Source organism: Tenebrio molitor, chromosome 3 (assembly GCF_963966145.1).
Source record: "Tenebrio molitor chromosome 3, icTenMoli1.1, whole genome shotgun sequence".
NCBI classification, from domain to species: domain Eukaryota; kingdom Metazoa; phylum Arthropoda; class Insecta; order Coleoptera; family Tenebrionidae; genus Tenebrio; species Tenebrio molitor.
The window spans coordinates 29195594-29216632 of NC_091048.1; the positions used below are offsets into that span (position 1 = coordinate 29195594).

General features: G+C 39.8%; 1 protein-coding gene and 1 long non-coding RNA gene across 4 annotated transcripts in view; one reads left to right on the forward strand and one right to left on the reverse strand.

Annotated features, from left to right (window-relative positions):
- Window positions 1–21039, reverse strand: part of heph (polypyrimidine tract-binding protein 1 heph) — a 113627-nt gene that overhangs the window by 91145 nt on the left and 1443 nt on the right. The window contains exons 1-2 of one of the 3 annotated variants that reach the window (XM_069041376.1): window positions 15862–15981; window positions 4199–4226 (exon numbers count right to left, since the gene is read on the reverse strand). The exons of 1 other annotated variant lie outside the window; for it this stretch is intronic. In XM_069041376.1, the coding sequence (XP_068897477.1) occupies window positions 4199–4226; window positions 15862–15872 (39 nt within the window). In that variant the 5' untranslated portion in view covers window positions 15873–15981. Of the gene's footprint in view, window positions 1–4198; window positions 4227–15861; window positions 15982–21039 lie in introns of those variants that run through there. One more of the 3 variants, XM_069041377.1, reaches the window with a different exon arrangement.
- On the forward strand, window positions 6013–7570 carry LOC138127089 (uncharacterized). Its single transcript, XR_011158090.1, has 3 exons — window positions 6013–6571; window positions 6624–7294; window positions 7368–7570. It is a non-coding gene; the product is annotated as an uncharacterized lncRNA (long non-coding RNA).

Sequence of the window (21039 nt, forward strand, 5' to 3'; positions counted from 1 at the left end):
CCCCGAGACGTCGTCCCAAACCGCCGCCGACACGACGACGAACCGCCGTATAATATTTATTGCTTCATTTGGACGGGGGCGGCGAACGGGAGGGTGCCCCTCGCTGGTCGATCAAATCGACGCGTTTTCCATTAATTTTAATAGAGAACCCGGAAAAATCGGCCCGTGTGAAAGCTCCATTCCGACCAATTAAGTTTTACAGGTTTTTATTGAAAGGCGAGCCAGGATAACCGAAATGTGAAGCCGCGCGGAGCGTGAACGGGTGGCGGTTTGCGGCCCCCGGACAGGCCAATTTTCAACAAAAAACACGGTTCACCCGGAAAAAGTACAACGCAAAAATCAAATATCAATTCTGTTTGTGTGGAACGCTCAAAACTGAAATACGAATTTTCGAAATATTTCATATTCAGAGGGGTCGTAAAAAAATTATAATTTCAAAAAACATTTGTAGGGTTTTTTCCAATTTTAAAGATGCAATATGAAAAAAGAAAAATGAGCAATTAAAGTGAATATCATGATACGATTGCATTGTGCTTGATTTAGCATTTTCAGTATTTTTACGAATATTTGGAAAATTTTGGAAATCTTTCAGTTACAGTACCACAAATATGATTGTTTGTAATTGATTCCCACCAGTATGATTTAAATGTTCTAAAAAATTTTTGAGAGCCAGTTTGGCCAAGTAACCATAAATAATTAATTTATTCCAATTAAAATCTTCAAAAAAAAATTGAAAAATGGTTAGAAGGAAGCAAGAATCAAATTACCGTTCTACTCATCAATCACAACGATGTCTTTTCAATATCTGGTAACAAAATTAAAAAAAAAAACTACAAGTGGCAATTTAAGAAAAAATCAATTTTAGAAAATTGAGGTGCTCGAAAAAGGCAAAAACATTGCTTTAGTGTCAAGATTTCACTTGCCAAGTTTTGACAATCATCTGTAAAATAGTACAAAATAAAGTTTCTTATTAACTCGCGTGTATTTCTTTTGCTCTCCGCTAAAAAAAAGAATGTAATGTAATAATGGACCTCGTGTATTCTTGGTTGCCTACACAGGCGCACACTGCCTACAATTTTTGAGCCAATTTGTTAAACCGTCTCGCCTTGACAAACGTTATCCAACAAATTTTCTTTCGCACTACTTTCACCATCCTGAAGGTCAAACCGTGTCCTTGACGTGACACTTGAACAACCATTACACGCCGCACGTCCGTGCGATTCGTCTGGTTTTTTTTGGAGTCGTCCCCGCTTCCCTTTTATTTTTTTCGGCGCGTCGATCCGCCGCCGCTCCGTCTTCCGTCGTTTAAACCGTCCGCTTCCGTCACCCCGGGACTTCCCCATAAAATAATAAACCGCTCGTCGGCCGGTCCATTATAATTAACCCGAAACAACAGTCGCTGACAAGCCTTTTGTGTCGCAAACTGGACACACAATTAATTAATGTAGCGTGCACCCATGAGGGATTAGCCGGCCAGATCTCTGGTAAAACGGCGCAAAGTCAAAGCTCGCCCGGTCCCGGTAATAACATCCACCGAACGGGGTATTGTTCTTGCATTTTGCGCAACCGTGAACCTCCCGGGGATACCCCGGTTTGTGCAGCTCTCGAAATACCTGAACAATGCCGAATCCCGTATGGGAATATTTAGCGGCCTATTTGCTTTTCCGATTCCTGCGCGGTCTCCCTCGCCGCCGCCGCCGCCGTCACTCCCCCGGCGAGATTTTTCCCGGACGTCGTTTTAATCGCGTTAAAACAACGGACGCCCGCATAAATTTAACGACGATCCGGACGGAGCGAATCCAAACACACCCTCTCGAAAATTCATTAACGTCTTGGAATAAAAGCGAAGGGGGTGCATTAAGCGGGGGCGGCGCATGCAGATTTCGACCGCACGTACGAATAAAGTCGGCCGGATTAGCCGGACTCCGGAACGGGAGAGGGGGAACCTATCTGGTTTTTAATGTGCGTCCAGGAGAGCTCCCGATAAACGACGAAATGGGAAAAGAGCCGACTTAAGCACGGTCGGCTGAGCAGCCCCAGTTTCCGCCGCCCCACAAACATCATTTCCTCCTAACCCAATCAATATCTTCCCATTCTCTCGCAATAGACTATTTCCGGTTGTGACTTTTCACTTAGATGCACCCCCGGAGAATTGTGTTGCATCATGGTGCATATGTTGCATTAATATACGGCTGCAGCACCGCACCTCATCTTAAATTCGCTGGAGCTCGTCTTCGCTCGAAATTTTTAATACGGCGGAGGTTTTGCCTTTTGTTCTCGCATGTTGTCAAGCCTCGGCTGCGCCTCGGTAAGAAAACTCAGACTCGGACGAAAAAGATGCACTTTTTGGCCTTGATGCGCAAATAACTATTTCGTTTCTTTTTTCGGGGAGCCCTCTTTTTTCTTCCTTCACCTTTAGTGGACATATCATTATCGCCGCAAAATATGTTTGGCGACAAAACCGCATTAACGCCAGCAATTCGACGCTGACGTTTATTACGTGCGCGGATTCCTGCAGTCGGGTTTATTTAAAAAATGATTTGATAAAATCGTGAATCAGACATTTTGTAATTTGATGAATATTTATTTGATCGTTGCGTGCTAAAGCTGTCACGGTGCTCGGAGAGAAAATCAGAGGAGAGCGAGAAGTATTTGTGTTCCTTTATCCGCATCCATTGTCCCGATTTCATAAAAACAACAATTAACCCTGGTTCAATGAATCCGCTATTAATCATGACATTACCGATGATGAATAATTTTCCATTAATAACCCGCACAGGTGGTACGAATTGCTCGCCTGCCGCCCGAATGCCAGAAATTTTATTCGCAGTTCAACAATTTCCCCGATACGGTTTAATTTGCAATGGCAAAAGTATCGTTCGGCAGGAGCGATGACGGACGGTCCCGGATCTGGCGTTGCAAGGACGACACTGCAAGGACAAGACCGGCTCTATCGAACGGTCGGAGTCCATTTTACAATGCACGGGTCCGGATTAAATTAATTAACTATCAGGGGCGTCATAATACGCATAATCCCAAATCAAATTAATAAACAGAGGGACCGTTACCGCCACCTTTATTCCCCCATCACTAAATTAGACATACGGCTTTGGTAAGATGTCAACAGCGGTGAGCGTCGGATTTGCCGGGACATCGATCGCGACCCGCCGCCCCCGCCCCTGAATTAACGAATTACTCCGTGTTTGATTTCCGGTCGATGGGGGCGGTCCTCGAATGACCACCGGTTGCTCGTTCGTGCTCTCGTGCATTATTCATGAGGAGCGATATTCAAGACGCGAGGAGGAGATCCTCTGACGCAGACTGATCGTCCTGGAGGGAAAAATAAGAGGGCTAACGCCGTTGTTTACATGTTGAAAACGCCGCGAAATTGATAGGAAAATTCCTGATAAGGATATTTTTAGATCGTTCGCTGTTCATGCTAACAAGGGGCTGAATGCGTCTATAGACACACCGGTTTAATGGATGTTTCCCGGGAGAGAAGGCCCCCCGGAAAAAGCGCCGAATTAATATAACGACCCGGAATACGGAAAAATCTTCGTTCGAGTCCTGCAGGTGCACTCTTCGACCGCTTGACCAGTTTAAAAGTGGTCGGCGGTGAATAAAAAATGGGGGTAGGTCTCGTCCGTGGCGCATTTAATCAAGCGAAATAATAAAAAGCAAAGCCGGGGGAAACAAAAGAACCGGCAGGACAATAAAGACGTCTGCGTCGTGGCCGAGGAGGGAGGAAGCGTGCGAGAAATGTTTTGGGTCGAGGGTTGAGGTCAAACGTCGTTGGGCGGCTACGTCAGCGCGTTCGCTCGAAATTCGCCGTTCCCTGCTAATAATTAAACAGCCGCCGCATTTATTATGTATTGCCAACCTCACGGCCATATACGCCTGGCTTATTATTCATACCAACATTATTACTGCTTTGAATAATTAAGAGGGCGGAAAATCCGGCGGTTTCTTAGGGCGCGGGCGCCCAAGGGCCACAATCGCCCGGCGACCGGTCAAACCCGCCCTCATTACTAGAACATGTCGGGGGTGGGTGCGAGTCGGGCCCGGACCTGCGAACGCGTAATTGTAATTAATCTGGAATTGGCGGCGGGCCCGGGACGCAACAGTCTGATGCAGCACAACAAGCCAAGCTACCGCACACAAAGGCATGCAACGTTAAGGAAAAGTGGGACAGACTCACCTTTAGACGTCTTAGCACATTCAACCCCCTAGAAAGAAAAGAGAAAGAAAATTAAAAGAACGTTCAAATCATATGTACATACAGGAGAAGAGATTATTTATGCTGGTGTTGCTGCTGTTGTTTGCAAGACAGGATTTTGTGCATTAGGTGGCGTCGTTCTTAATCCAGAAATGCGGGTGTGTCACTGTGTCTAGGAAAGCGTTTCGTGAGTGCATGGCTGAAATCGTGTCGAAGAACAGTGAAAAGTAGAAGAAAAACAATCAAGAGTCGACGTGCATCGCGAGGAGGGCTTGGCGATATTGAAAATTGCATTTCGATATCAAAGACGAGGATTTTCTTCGCAACAATGAATCGACACACATCCAACACGACACAGGTGAGCTTTCCCGAAGTGCATTCGCAAAAACAAATATTTATGTACAATTGTGCACTGCCCGACAATTAAAAACAATATATACATATCTCATTGTACTTCACTTGGACAGAAGGCCAGGCGAGAAGATATGGGTCACTCCAAAAAGAAAAAGGCAACAGGTTCCTAAACTTTTGACGCTAGAAATGAGAAGATAATGTGAGATAATAAAATTAGTATTTATTATCTCAAGCAAACTGTGCAAAGTGTGTCGATGCTGCATTTGGAATGCATTTGATAAATTAAGTAATCTCAAATACTGAAAAAAACCACTCCCAAATAATAAAAAAAAAATATTTACACAGCATGTGTAGGAGTGTAGGTCATTATTTTTTTACAAGTGGGAAGTATACACGCACGAGCGCAGTGACTAATCCTGCGCGTAAGAAAAAAGATCGTTGTCTTTAAAAAATAAAATGTTTATGAAAAAAACTATAAAACACGTTTGGCATTAACTTTCTACTCACATTACGTAACTTAGGTATGTAGCTAAAAGTCAAAAGCTGTCACCATGTTTAAGCGTGCACATAGAGTTCTTTTAGAATCAGTTCCATAAGATGAGTGACAACGTGATAATGGAGTACTGGCAAGTATTTTACTAGGAATTCATTTTGTACTTCCTTTATGTCTGTAGCAAATTAAGCAAAATTTGGTAAAGTATAAAATAAAGTTCCCAAATTGTAAAAGAGAGTTTTTTTTTTACTACTAGCCCATGAACCTACTATTGACTATTGACTCATTTTTGGATTATGAAATTGTTTTTCACTACCGCTTCCTTTAGGGGATATTGAGGATTATGAAATTTGCCTAAGGTCAATAATGAGATGTCACTTTCTGAATACAATTTTATTATCGGATTCATATAAAACCAACTAAACTTCCGTAAACAAGAATCTTTTGTGCCGCTTCTTTTATGGCTAGAAGTGTACACCTTCCACTTTCACTTGCCATTATTTACGGAATAATCGTACACTAAGTCAATTTACAATAATCACTTTGCGAAAAAAAGAAATGAAATTGTAGAAATGTCAACTTATACAGGTGTCTCAAAAATGGCGCCCAATCTTCTAAGGGTCTTAAAGAATAGAAGTCTGGGAAGGTAAATCTTAATACAAACTTTAATCGGACCAACAGATTTTGTATACCTTGCTCTTAAATATGGTAATTTCAAAGAGATGTATCTCCTTTATTACCAAATTTTACAGCTGAATTATAAATTACTTTACAATGTTACTTTTTCCAAGACCCCTTTAGGTAGTGGAACAACACCGAAGTAATTCTTTTTAGAGTAATGACCTACCAAAATACGATAAAATAACAGTGGCAACATTGACCTCAAAGGAGAAGTGGTTGAATTGATTGTGCATACCAACCGATGTTGCCAAATTTGCTTATTTTAATAGTTATTTATGGTATAAGTGGGTTATTTAAGATATTACCCACGAGAGGTATTTGTAACCTACGAGGGCTTGCCCGAGTAGGTTATTACCTCATGTGGGTAATACTTAATAACCCACGTATGCCATACAACGTTTTATCCAATATTCCAAAAAATTTTAGATAATAACATTATTAACGAAAATCTGCTCCCGTGTTCGGTTATGATGATTAATGAATCTAGTGTGTATTTTAAGTCAAACATGACAACCGTTGCGATGTTATTTGTTTATAAACAACAAACAAGGCATGAAAATGGAAATATTTGTGCCAGAAGATGTGTTAGAAGAGGCTCAAGAAGTGGCTGGTAATTTACTACCGGCAAAGTCGCATGAAAAGTATGAAAAGCAATTTGCCCACTTTGTTACCTGGAGAAAAGCAAGAGGAGTTCGTGGAACAAACGAGGACATTCTTCTGACTTATTTTCGAACCCTTTCTGATACCTGTGTGGGGTCCTCTTTATGGTGTAAGTACTCTATGCTAAAAAGTACTTTCAAGATTGAGGAAAAAGAGGATATATCGAGGTAAGTGATTCTGTTAGAAGCAGTGCTTTCTTTAAGCCATAAAACATTTCAGATTTTCCAAGCTACAAGCGTTTTTGAAGAGAAAATCTTCCAATCATAGAGCAAAAAAAGCAAATGTTCTTGAAATTACACATATTGATAAGTTTTTGGGTGAAGCTGATAACAACAAGTACCTAATGATGAAGATTGTTTTAATAATGGGCATATTTGGAGCGTGTCGATGCGACGAGTTGGTAAAAATTAGTGTAGATGATGTTAAAGAGGTTGGTACATATTTAAGCATAGGTATACCGATGACGAAAACGGACAAACCTCGTCGGTTCGTCATTGTTAAAGAAGGTTGTTCAGCAGATCCCATTGCTTTATATCAGAAGTATATTTCTCTTCGTCCAGCCAACATCAAACATAATAGACTCTTTCTACGTTATGCAAATGGCAAATGCATCGTTCAATCAGTAGGAATTAATAAAATTGCAAGCATTCCCAATGTTATCGCATCGTACCTGAAATTAGAGCACCCTGAAACCTACACAGGTCATAGCTTAAGGCGATCCTCCACTACGTTACTTGCAGAAGGTGGAGCAGATATCATTAATCTTAAAAGACATGGTGGATGGCGATCTTCTAAAACAGCTGAAGAATATGTTGCCGATTCAAACAACAGTAAAATAAAGATAGCAAAGACAATTATAGGAATCAATAGATCTTTCAATGATTTGCCAGGTTAGCTATATTTTCTATTTTAAATTTTAAAATTAAGATTACATAAAACTTTAACCAAAACATTTGTTTCAAGGTGAAAAATATACCATGAGAATTCGGTGGCCAGCACAAGTACAGGTGATTCTGTAATATTAAAACATGAAGCTTCTGATTCGCAAGTCGTTGAGTCCAGAGAGATTGCTGGAATTCACTTTCAAATGTTCATTTTTATTTTGCACAGAATTCTGAAAAATAATTTCAAATTTGATGTATCTTTAATAAAGTGTTCAGAATATGTACCTAAATTTTATTTCATCCTATAAGATAAACAATGGGTTATGGATGTTAATAACCCACGGAGCTAATGACAACGTGGGTTATAACAAACAGACTAGTTATAGCCCAGTTTACTTAATTAAAACTAACTAGTAAAACACGATATTACTATTGAATATTGGATAAAATGTGTATAACTTAGAAAATAGCCAAAGGAAAAAAAAAATCACAACGAAATTGAACTCAACTCTTCAAATAGTTTAACCCCTCAAGAGATTGGGCGCCATTTTTGAGACATGCTGTATAACATCCTACATGACTTTTCAAGCTTTTAATAAACAAGAAAAATCAACTTTTTAAGTTTTATAGACTAATCTTTAAAGCTTCTACGAATGAATCAAATTTCATTTTATTCTTAAATTCTCTTTGCTTTTCAAAGCATTCGTCAGTCAGTTCACCCCAATCTTCTGAGTTGCTTCGGAAAAAAGTTTTTAAAACCTTCAACCTTAGTCTGAAGAACAAAAAAAAAAAGTCGCAAGGTGCCAAGTCAGGACAGCAAGGAGGATCTTTTAACAATGTTACTTCTGAAGCCAAAGAATGGCTGGTTTGTGACGCAGTAAGAGAAGAAGTGTTACTACCAAGGAGCCATGGACGCCGTGAACTACAATTTTCAAGACGGATCCAAATTTTAAGAAAAACAAAAGAATCAATCGCTTAACCTGTTCTCTATTAGGATCTGCCTTCGCGTTTGAGATGTTGTAGATCTCCTTGGCAGCTGGTGGTTCTGACGATCAAGTGATCGAGCTAGAAGACTTTGTAATGCCCTTCCGTATGGATGATTCGACTATCATCTTCCATCATTCTTTGATGTGCTAACAAAAATTGGTCTTTCTTCATGTAAGTCGTCACCAAACACAATCTTATTGTCTTCGACCACCCACATTTTCTTTCATATTTCGCACAGATGGGGGTTTATGACCGCTACCCTTGCAGCTTCTTTAGGGGCTGCACAAAACTTATATTGTATAGCCTTCACTTCTACACTTGAGCAGCTAAACGTTCAAGACGCCTTGTAGTTGTCAGAAATTCGTAAATAAATCCATTTTGTTAAGTTTAAATCCGTTTATATTATTTATTAACACTCGTATAATCGTACCGATCGAAGCGTACGATACAACACACTTATAACGCTTCAATTCATCGTATCAGTTCTTTCAGAAGTTACCAAAAGCTGAACACAGCTTTTGGATACATCGTTGTTTTAAAATTTTGTGCAAAAATACCGCTGACAGTTGTTGCAACCAAATTATAACGCTATCAATGTATGAAACAATTGTTTCGATGTAGTTTCATAATCCCACAGAACAAATTGACATATTAGTTGGTATGTATAAATATTCGGTGCAAACAGTTGAAATATTTTTCCCGTTGGCCACGAGGGACATTTCACCCCCAAAAACTCCCACCCCCCAATCGGCAGCATCCGATTTACACCCGACGTTAAAATTCATCGACCCCCATTATCCATTTGATGTATTATTTGGCGTTTGATGGTGGTTTCCATCGTACCTACGTAACGATCCGATTTTACTAAGACCATTATGTTAATTTCAACAACAGCCGACATAATCCGCCACATGAACCGTCCGATTCGGCCATTTTATCAATAACGGCGAACAATAATCCCACCTCCATTTGGCGCGATAACCGGCGCATCCGCCATCCACCCGCATTTAGGGGGATGTTTTTTAATTGCTCCGCTCCGGGAGGGAGTCCCAGTATCAAAACTTCCTTGATGGTCCGCTCGTAAACCGTATCGCACTAATATGCCGGGCAAAAACAATAATAAAGTTTGCATCGCTACATAACCGCAATTTCTTGCGCAAAGCCAAACGCAAACCTGGAGAGAGAGCTAATTCCAACTTTTCCCTTAATATTTCATATTTAACAATCTACCTGGAGAAATGTGCAAAGGATTAAAAGACGATTATTTTGCTCCGCTTCCGGCGGATTATTTTAAGTAGTGCCAACTTCGCGAAAGTAAATATTTAAGTGGGCGCGTGCTGTACAAACGACGAGGAGATTTCGCGCGGCGGCGTACGTGAAGGCGGGACCTCCGCCAGATGGGACCGCCGTCCCCGAGGTGCTAAACGGTTGGTCAGCTTGAATTAATATTCCGATCACGATTTACGCCTAGTCCGGCCGAGATAAGCAAAACTCCGGGAAACGCACCCCTTATTTGAAAAAACCCGCGTTTACAACGGAGACCATCTCAGGAGAAATCATCGGATCTTGATTAGGCACGAAAAAATGTCGGGACGGGTCCGGTTTTGCGACTCACAATTATTAATAACCGCGGCAAAAACGTTCCCCACCCCCACGGTGGGGCGGATTCGAGCGACTTTGTTTTCGTGTCGCCGGCTTTCCTGAAATTAGCTTTATAAAATAATGGCCGCGGCATCGGAGATCAAAAGGCGACGCTCAAAGAACTGGTGAACGTGGCGATTTTGAATAGTCTGCGAGTCTTGCATCGTTCAAATGGCCTTTTCGCTTGTTTCTTTTATCCAAACAAACTATATGGGAGAGGATTACGGATAGTTCATAAAGCGGATACGTGCTGCTCGCGGATTTGGAATATTTTGTAAAGGTAGACGTGGAGGTTTGCAAGAAGATCGACATCAACTTTGCCATAGAATTATACCGAGATTATTGCGAAGCACTGAGAAACTAGAATATTTCAATAGAGAAATTTAATCATGTAACGTGCTTTTTCAAAAAAAAACTTTTACTTCAACATATTGCATAAGTAGAAAGACAAACGCTATGAATTGAAACATTTTTCTTATCGTTTTATTAATTTATTTTTCTCATGGCATTGTATATATTTGAGATAATGAAGGTCCTAATGGAAGTTGTCCAAAAATTGTTCCAAAGTTTCCAATGCAGAAATTAGAGCTTGAAGGAGGAAGCTAAACTTTCCTACATGATCTCTCAGTGTCTTCTTCTTGATCTTGTCCATCTGACCACTGTCCATCTGACCACATCCTGGACATCGCATCATTCGCGGACTCTTTCACTATGCTGTCACTCTTTCCACCATACATCGTTGTCTTAGAAAGAGTGGAGTTCTACATTTGCATTTCATCTATTTGGTTGGGCAAGAACTAAATTCTCTACGGTAATTTTACCAGAGACAACACAGTTAAAAAAAGAACTTCATCCGAAGAAGGTAACGCTATCGATTAAGACAAAGTTGAAATTGAAGCGTTCATTAGCGGAGGGGAGGCAAAGAGAAACATTACAAACAATCAAATGAAAACAAAAGAAAGCTTCTATTAGAGGAAGTCATTTGATAAGAAACCTGTAGGATTCAGGTCCGTCAAAAAGAAAAAAAAAATACTTTCACTGATTCCTTAAGGCGAATACTAAGAAAATTGGAATTTGATTAATAAAAAAAAAGAAAATGTATTTCACTATTAGGTATTTTGTGCTATCTAAAATATCTGTTCACAGTAATAGTGAGAAAAAAATTTAAAACAGTACTGTTGAGTGTCATCCTAAGAATGTATTGAAAACAAATGAAATTGTCCTGCGATCTTTTACTATCGGGCGTTCAATGAAATCCTGGGCTGAGAAGGCGGTGGAAACCGACAATTGTTGTGCTTTTTTAAAGCGTAGATTAATTGAAGCATGTTGACAGTAAACCTAAAATTTAGAGCCAGAAAAATCTTCCTTTTTTTCTTTGCAATGATTTACATTAAAAAAGGAACAACTTAACGATTCCTACTCTCGAAGCAAATATCTAAGGCCACCCTTTGCTGAAAACAAACATGTTCAATTATGTCCCGATTAAGCATAAACAAATGTCATTCGTACAAACGGCGGGAAATTCAAACTTTTACACTGTTCTAAACAGTTTACTTTTTCCAACGCCTACTCAGCCCAGGATTTCATTTGAACGCGCGATACTTCTCTAACTTCTTGATGATCACAGAGTCAAAATTTTTCTTTAGTTGGCTATATTGTTTCCGACATGTCCCACTGTTTCACAAGTTTCTATCCTAGACAAAGCTTCAACAGAATCTTTCACCACTGGCAACTCAACTCCAGTCATGTTTTGCGTTATCTTCCACAAATTACAACAAATACCAAACAGCCGTTGCCGTTTTACATCAATTTTTTAAAGCTATGACATATAATATCTAACACAACTCTGTTAACTATTTATAACCTTCACTTGCTGCCCTTTACGTCGTGTATTGTTTTCGTTGCCTCTTCTATGTTTGAACGTGGCAAATATTCTACAACCATGTTGTACAGATCCAACATTCCATTATACCGTGCGATCGAAAATAAAAAAAATCGAGATGGCCAGCTGGCAGCACGTAAAAATTTAATTCAAATGTCATTACAATGGTAATTGTCATTATTAATTATTGACTATGTATTAAAATTTGCTATTACAATATGTTCACTTTAGAGTAACAAATTTTCATTGTCCAGTGTTTCTTCAGCAGAGAAAGGCTTGGTCCTATCGACACCTCGAGTTTTTGAGGAATTTCAACAAAAGTTTCTGGACTTTCAAGGCACTTAACCAACAACTTGCCCAGAAAGTCTACAAATTCGTAAACATGTTTTTGGAAACAGGTAGTGTTCTGTGCAAAAAACGCAGTAGACGATCGGCAAAAAGATCAGCTGGAAATATTGAAGAGGGTGAACAAAGAATTACTGCAGAGATTAACCCAAGAAACTAACCTATCATTTGGTACAGTTCCGCTTGTCCATAAAAAAGATTTGCACTTTTTTTCTCTATTGTGTGTCTGTTGTGCATGAAATGACCCCTAGACAATAAGAGCCCCACAACCGACAACAACCTCTCTGGATAATATTGATTGATCGATGGTCGTTGGATCTTGGATCGATTTATAAACAAGGTGACGTTAAATAAAGGTGTGGGAGTTTTAAATCTCATTGTTTCATGGCACCAGCTGATGAAATTCTTTTACAACCGACAGGTCACACAAAATTCTTTACGAAAATCAAGATTTCAACATTCTCAAAATCACTAACCTAAGTTTTAAGACTGACATCAGATAATTGAAATCTTAACGAATTGACAACTGAAATTTTTGATCAGCGCCTACTCTAATTTTTTTTTTTTTTCGATCTCACGGTACTTCTTTACTTGTTGTCCTTTAAAAATCCTCCAAACGTCCACTTTTTTCTTTCTTTATTTTTTTCTCTTTCAACAATCTCAACAACTCCCGATTGTTCCCTTTATCCTTTCAATAACACCAATTCTTCTATTGATTCTTCACCCTCTCGAAATTCTTTGAGGCGACACTTTGTACCTTTCAGTCATTCAATCACTTATTTTCCTTTCTCCACTTCCAATAAGGAAAGAATCGATTTTAGGCTCGCCCCAACAATATTCTTTTCCCATTTCGCACACAAATACGCGTCTATCCTTCCCCGAGCGTCGAATTTTAAATTCCTTTTGCAATTTTGGAAGATCCCGAATTAAGTCGCCTCGGATTTCTGCTTTTTTTCCGGCTTCCGCCACTAAATAAACCGGGTGCACCCAGGCCGATGGAGATATCCAAGCAGTCAACCTCTGCTGAACTCAAACAAGACCCTTGTCTTCGAGCTTGCCACAGTTAATTAGCCTACATCCTTCGCCAACGTTGCCATTATCTAATTAATGGGCAGATTTATAATGTAAAGTAAACACCAGAGGCGATACCGCACAATAATGCGGAAAAAATAGGAGCTACTGAGCAAAACGAACATTTTCAATTAACCCCCAACTTTTTCCATGGAAACGGAATACACTGCAACCGCCGGTTACAACACAAAAAAAAAAAAATCGTTACAAACCGAAACGGCTTTAATTATTTGCTGGATGATCTAGTGTGCCGTGAACGCGACATTGTACAACTCATCTCACGTACGTAACAAAGTTATATGTAAATTGGGGCGCTTTATTAATATCTCTGCGACATTTCGCGTCATGTACGACGTGTTTTACCGCCCGACGCGGCCCGTTTACCACAAAATGTGATATTTAGTAAGGGGGCGGTGAAATTTTGCCCCGTGAAGAAACAACGATCGTCCGGCGCGATTTTTCCGCCACCCCCGGTCGACGTCCTCCGCCGCCCCTCGTTCTTATTCCGTGCTGCAGCACAACGAACATCACAATGGGTCGTTACCGGCGGATGCAACACACATTCTTCGGCGGGATTGTTCTGCAACTTGTGTTCATGCAAATTTGGCGGCGGCAAGTCGGCGCGCACTTTGCCCCCATGAAAAATGCATGAGGCGCGATAGCGCCGAAATTAAACAACGACCCGCCGCCCGCATCACACGTGAAAATTTCACGCCGTTAATTAGGTTTCCATAAAGGGGCGGCAATATGCAGGCGGGAGCAATTGCACGCTAATAACGGCGGGATCGTGCCGGTGAATATTAACGGTCTGGGCGATTTCGCAGGTGAATTCGGCTATTGTTCGCCGGGGGCGGCGCCGAAAACGCGTCTCGACCTGCCCGAATGGCGAGAGAAAAAAACGCGCTATGGTAATTTTCGAGCGGGAGAGAGATTCGCAGAAAACAGACTCGACTGACACATTTCAAATTTGAATAAGAGCAAAACTCACGGAAAGTCAATTATTATTAGAGATAACGCGTGACGTTTCACGAGTTGTTTTGTTGGTGGGTTTGCTTTCTGGATTTTTGGTTGCTTTGCAGGAAGATTTCTTTGTCGGGGGCGGAAATAGCGGCGCACGTGTCGGTCAAAGAGGACGAGTTGATGAGAACTGACGATTGCGAAATTCGAATTTTGATCTGCTGCCATTTAGAGGAAGATCATTTCTGGAAACTCTACTCATCGAAATCTAATTCTTCGGAATTAGAATGCAACACGATCGCATCAGCAAAAGAGCTTTCTGGAACGCGACTGCTTGCTCATCGGTTAATAAAACAAAACCAGCTGTATTGGAATTTCTACGAGATGCACTTCGTCACTCAAAAAAAAATTGAATCAACAAAGAATGGAAATGAAACTATATTTTCCTATCAGCTTATCTGTATTTTAAAAAGATGAATTTAGCTTTCTCAAAATTAGACCATCAGAGTAAGCACATTTGCCGTTACCTAGGTTGCGTTTCCGACAGTGTTTCTGAGGAAAAGGTTCCCCACGTTATCCTCGAAATGACATAATTGGATTTATTACCAAAAAATTTAGAGAGAAATATTACTCGTATTTTAAAATGTTTGGTAAATCTGTGGACAAATCGTTTATGATAAAAGATGAATGCAGAAGAACCTGAAGAAATAGGTTGCAGATTTGAAATCATAACCTATGAATTAGATTTCTAAAAAATGTCCCTTTTTATTTTATTCATAAAGAGAAATCGCTGAGGAATTTTTTGAAAAATTATTTACCTAAGGAATAATTTGTTATTTTGTCATGATTGTCAGAAACTGACTTCTATTCTCGGTCATGAATCAGAAAGATTTTAATAGGATGACAAGAAGTTTGGCCTTGATTTACTTGAGGAGGTTCGAATAAAATGGTCTTCGGTGATACATTCAAAAATTAATGCTTTTTCTGGTGGTGTGCCACAACCAAATTTTAATCTAAATTTGTTAGAAGTCGACTCAAAGAAAGGTAATCAAAAGTAGCCTTCATAATCGTGTGATTTAAAGCCCATTGAAAACATGTGGGATCACATTGACGGTTTAATTGAAAGCAATTTAGTTTAACTCTTCCAGAAGTGAAGAACGCTTGGGAAACCCGGACGAACTTTATCTTGTTAAATTTATGGCCAAACGTGTTAGTGTTATTAAGGTCAAAGATTATTACGTTGAATTCTTCTAGTTTATCAAAATAAAACAAGAAAGACAGAAATCAATTCAAAAACCGCGACAATTTCTTAATTTAGCATGTTTTGAAGGTAATCAAAAAGTGGAAGCGAAAAATCAATAAAACTTGTCCTAAATTCGGCAAGAGAAATACAATGACATCATTATCTATCTATTCATTCGAGCTGTCAAAGATATCTCGTCACAACAGTCCCCTTCAAGAAAAAAATGAATTGGTCACAGAGTATCAACAAAAGTGTTTCCACTTAATAAACCACAAGAATTCGTTTTTACTTCAAATTAAAAAACTGTAACAATCACTCAGAGCAGCGTAACTAATTTGTAATATTTTTTTAATTAATCAACGATTGCGTCAGTGTTAAAATTTGAAAAATTACGCAAAACTGAGACTCTTGTAAAATTTACATCAACATAGAAAGTCTTCAACTAACCTTGACTCCATTGGCTCTTCGCCGATTATTTATTTACAAACATTAGCAGTTGTTCTCTCCACCTTGACTGTATCATGACTGAACGTCAAATGTCATCCACTCTAGTCGAATCAAAGAATATTTTCGCGACGTCACTCATCTCTCACGGCTCAACGGATACTAATTAATTAAATTTACTGCTCACGTTCGACCTCGTCGCAAAAACACCGCGACCAATTTCAAAATTTCCAAAATATGTACATATTTCATTTCACAACGTTGCTGCACGCGAAATGTTAAACTTGAGCGGCGTCCGTTAATTGCGCTTCTTGCAGCCGCCGCCGGATCGCTTCCAATTAAAATCTTGCGTGTATCGGGATGTGCTCCTTAAAACTTAAAAATGGGAAAACGCGACTGAATTTTCTTTACCCGTTTTCCGACGAGGAAAAAAACGACGGGTGATAAAACACCCGATTAGAGCATCACCTGCTCTGATCGGTTTTAATCGCCCGATCCATCCGGAAATATAACCGGATTAAAAACCGCTTTTTAACGGGGAAACAATGTTGCAAACTAAACGTTCGAATCGGAAAAAAAATACGTACGTGTCGAGCAATCCTCTGGAAATGTAGACGGGGTGCGTTATTTAACCCTTTTAATTTTTAATGGCTCATTTGTAATATTTTACCGGAGCACAAAGGGGCGGCTAATACGAATCCCGCTCCGAGCGAGGAACTGAATTATCAAACATTAACGAAATCCTACGAAAAAGAGTTGCGACAATTAACCCTCCCGAGCAAGAAATTATCCACTTTAAGAAATTAATTTCGGCTTGTTTGAGTGTGTTTATTGGGGGGAGGGCGCCCGCGGGGCCGGCGCGTACTCTTTTTATTTCCCAATTACGAACGACGACGTTAATTTATTCCGGGCAATTATCAATCCAGAAAAATATTCCGAGTGGACGGTGCAGACGCCAAATGCAAAACCGGAAAAAAACCGAAACGACTCGCCGGAGTTGACGCCGGAGAGGCTTCGATCCGGAGGAGAACCATCTGAAAATGGGCGCCGCTGGTGGAAACCGGACGCGGCAATTTCCCAACGCCGGAAACAATCAGCTCGAGCATGATAACGAGTTGCCATTTTTGCTGCTAATATCAGACATGAATATTCGATTAGTCGTCGTGAATTCCGCGTTAATTGGACTGGACATCGAGGATGACCGGACTAATCCGGGTCGGCATTATCAATCCCGCGACAAACTTTCTCAAACCAGACAAGGGCACCTTCGTTACACGTGTTTCACGTCGTACAGTCGTGTCCGGTGCACCCATACTACTGATCGTAATAAAGCGACGTGATTACTTGGTTGCCTAAACCCAAGGGGCTAATTTTAAAAATGCGCAAAAACTAACACATTCTGGACGTACTAGACCAAAGAAAACGTGTGAATATCGTTCGGCACATGTACCACAATATGTCAAAGGTCAAATAATCTTTTTCGAGTCGATGTTAACAGATTTTAGAAAGAAATCAGGATTTATTTGATGAGTTCATAATAATCATTCCTCTTTTGGGATGCAATGTTTAATTTTGGTATACAATTGTAGTGTTTACTTTATTCGGTTTATTTGCTTCTTTCTTGTTTACATTCATCCATTCAGTGTTTGTTTGGTGTAGGTCAAGTGGCTTCGGCTAGAGTTCGCCTTTTAATTCGTACCTTGCCGCGTATTAAACGATTGTATTATCGGTGTCATTACTAGGTATGTATCCGTGTGAGACGGCGCACTGTCATGTTGCAATTCACCCTTGACGACACTCGCACAAATCGATAAATGCAAACGACACGACTTGACGGGAAGCGATGACCACTTCCCGTCCGCCCCCCGGTCAACACCACCCCCACCTCCCGTTATCCCCCGCATCACATTAACCCTGAATGGCGTAAACGTGGTGAAAAATGGTCGCGATTAAATCCAAATTGTAATCTAGCGCACCTCGACGATACGACCGGCCGATACAACTCCATTTAATAAATGGAGCCGTCGCCCCATTTCTCCTTACAAATCAGCGTCGAACACGAGAACCCCTCGTCTGGGCGCAAACTTCAATTTTACATCTCGTTATTTTCGGATTTGGTGTCGTTCGAGGGACGGGTGCAGGCTGTACCCGCCGCTCGAGGACGATGGGTCCAGGACGGCGGCGTGAATCGACTTTCGACCATAAATATGAGTCGACGGCGGCGCGAATGAATCAGGCGAACACCACCTGAGCTTTGTGCGAGGAAATATGAGACGGCTGCATGTACAAGGGCTCAACGTCTTGTCAACTACGCTTTCTGCAAGACCGGATTGGAATTCTCAATTCAGGGAACTCCGCAACTAGCAGAATTCCGATACGGTCGACCGGGTGGGATTGCAGTTGTGAGGGATTTTAACGCGATTTTCTGGGGTGTTTCGATAGTTACAGCAAGAAAAATTCCTTGCAAAACGGAATGTGAAGACCAAAAGAAAAAATACGTCGTTTTTCTATGTGAAAGAATAATTTGTGATCTTGATCTTGAACTTCAAGATATGTATTATCATTTCTTTAACGAATTCTCTTAATTGATTATGAAGAATAAATAAGCAAAAATCGAGGAAGAGTTCAAACTACTGTCTAAAAGACAAATGAAAACTGGAGGTAGTCATAATGGAAATGTAAATGTAATTTTGAAAACCGTTTAGAACAGTGTAAAGTTTGAATTTCCCGCCGTTTGACACGAACGACATTTGTTTATGTTTAATCGGAACATAATTGAACATGTTTGTTTTCTGTAAAGGGTGCCCTTAGATATTTGCTTCGAGAATAGGAATCGTTAAGTTATTCTACTTTTCATGTAAAACATTGCAAAGAAAGAAAAAAAGACGGATTTTTTTGGCTCTAAATTTTAGGTTAGCTGTCAACATGCTCCAGTTAATCTACGCTTTAAAAAAGCACAACAATTGACGGTTTCCAATGCCTCCCCAGCCCGGGATTTCATTTGAATGCGCAATATAAGTCGAATGAAGAAGAAAAAGAATAGAAAAATAGGAAAAAATATAGGAAGAAATTTTGAACGAATTCGATAGCAGGCCGAAGAGTGAAGAAGTGTTTTATTCACAACACACAAATGAAAATAAGATGATATATGGAGAAGACGTAACAGATAAAGAACGAAAAACATAAACAACTATAAATAAATTTCAATAAATAAAACAAGGATTTTGAGTGAAGATAAAAGAAGAATGTATTTTTAATAAAAAAAAACAAGTACAGTCGGTGGACAAATAAAACTGGGACAAAAATGACAATCACATAAGTCAAAATTTACAAATTTGCATCGTTTAATTACGGCTTTGTCACAAATAGGTTAACTTTGGTATGACATATTATATAGACACTGACAAATATATTGACAATTGAATGGTCTGATTTACACAGATTAAATTTTAAGTGTCCCAGTTTTATTTGTCCACCGACCGTACCTTATTAACGAGAATGCAATAAACAAGAATTAATTTTAAAAAATACATATATAGCCAAGAGTGCCATGATTCAGTGTAGCCATCAAGAGCAAGGTATCGCGTGTTCATTTAAATTAATCCTCAAAGTCGGCGTTGAAGACTCGATTGTGAACTCACCACGGATTACGATCACGGATCAGCTGTTTAAATATAACCTCACTTTCTGCGTTGTTTGTGTTTTTACTCTGCAGACTGACGAGTGGTGCGTTCACAATCGACTCTTCGACGCCAACTTTGCGGATACATTTAAATGAACCGATATAAACTACACCAGATGACTATTAATATTTGTGATTTCTATAGTAAGATTGGCAGAATAGGTATTCTATTCTATGTTTGATAAAACAAAGCTATCGTTATCATTTATTGTTTAAAATAGTTTTAACAACTGAGCACAGTATCGTAAACAAGAGGCAAATGCAATGTGAGTTAATGTTTTTAATAATTCATGGTCTCATTTACATCGTCAATTATTCACAAAACAGTATATGTGGTTGTAAAATCCTAACCAAAAAAATGAATCGAAACATGACATGCCAATGACGAGGCTTACCAATTGGGCAGGGATGCCAACCCATTAAATTTGCTTCAATCATTTATAATCACTTGTGCAAATCGTCGCTGTGCTTTTAAAATGAACAACAAATTTTCATTAAAGTAATGTTTCTAATTATCGAGGTTCTTAAACAAACAATTTTTTATTATTATTGCTAATATGTACGTCACTAAAAAAATCAAAACAAACAGTGCAGAAATTACAAGAAACGGCGAGGCCAAAAACAAATCGTTGTGAAAGTTATCGCAATATTTTATATCAACATTCGTCTTTATCTCCTTCCTTCCTAACATAAAATGGCAGTCGTTTCATTTCGGTGAATTATAAAATAGCTGAAATCATGTAAAATCTAAAATGTATCTTCACGTTCGGATCAACCACAATAATTTATTTGCCAACGTATAATTAATAGAAATCTTTGCTTTTCATTGGGACATCAGTATCACGACAAGTAACGAACCTCGATTTATCATGATTTTTCTTCAGTGAATCACGACTGTTTATAGCAAATGGAATGACGCAACCCAGAAAAATATATGATTTAATGATATTTTTCGCATGTACAGCACACATTGCTGCAGCAATAAAGATTGTTTATCAATAAACACAAACACAGAACTGGGATAAATTTAACGATGCTCACGAACCACATTTCTGTATTTTTAAGATCGGAGAACGAGAGATGTATCTATTCCGCGATGCCATCCCCTGAATCGAGCATCGACGTGACGACTTATTGGGACACGACGATGCTGCGGCCCACGCGGCACGAAAAAATAAAATACTTATTTGGGAATTATGGAATGATAAAGAATATTTTCGTTGGATATTTTTGGTGGTTTTGCGGGTTCGATCGGGTGGTGATGAAAGTAGCCTCGTCGCCGGCGTGCTCGCTTTAAAAAATGCAAATTTCATTAGGCAAAATGGATCGACGTCCAGGACACTTTTTTTCAGGATTGTGCAGTTTCGCATTCGGAATCAATGTGACAGATGAAAGGAGGAGGAGGAGGGTTGGTGCGATGCGAAGGACGATTTAGCCGTGAAACCCCCCGGATCTTTTCTGCGTTACCACCGCGTGCGCGACACACAAAAGAAGCACCG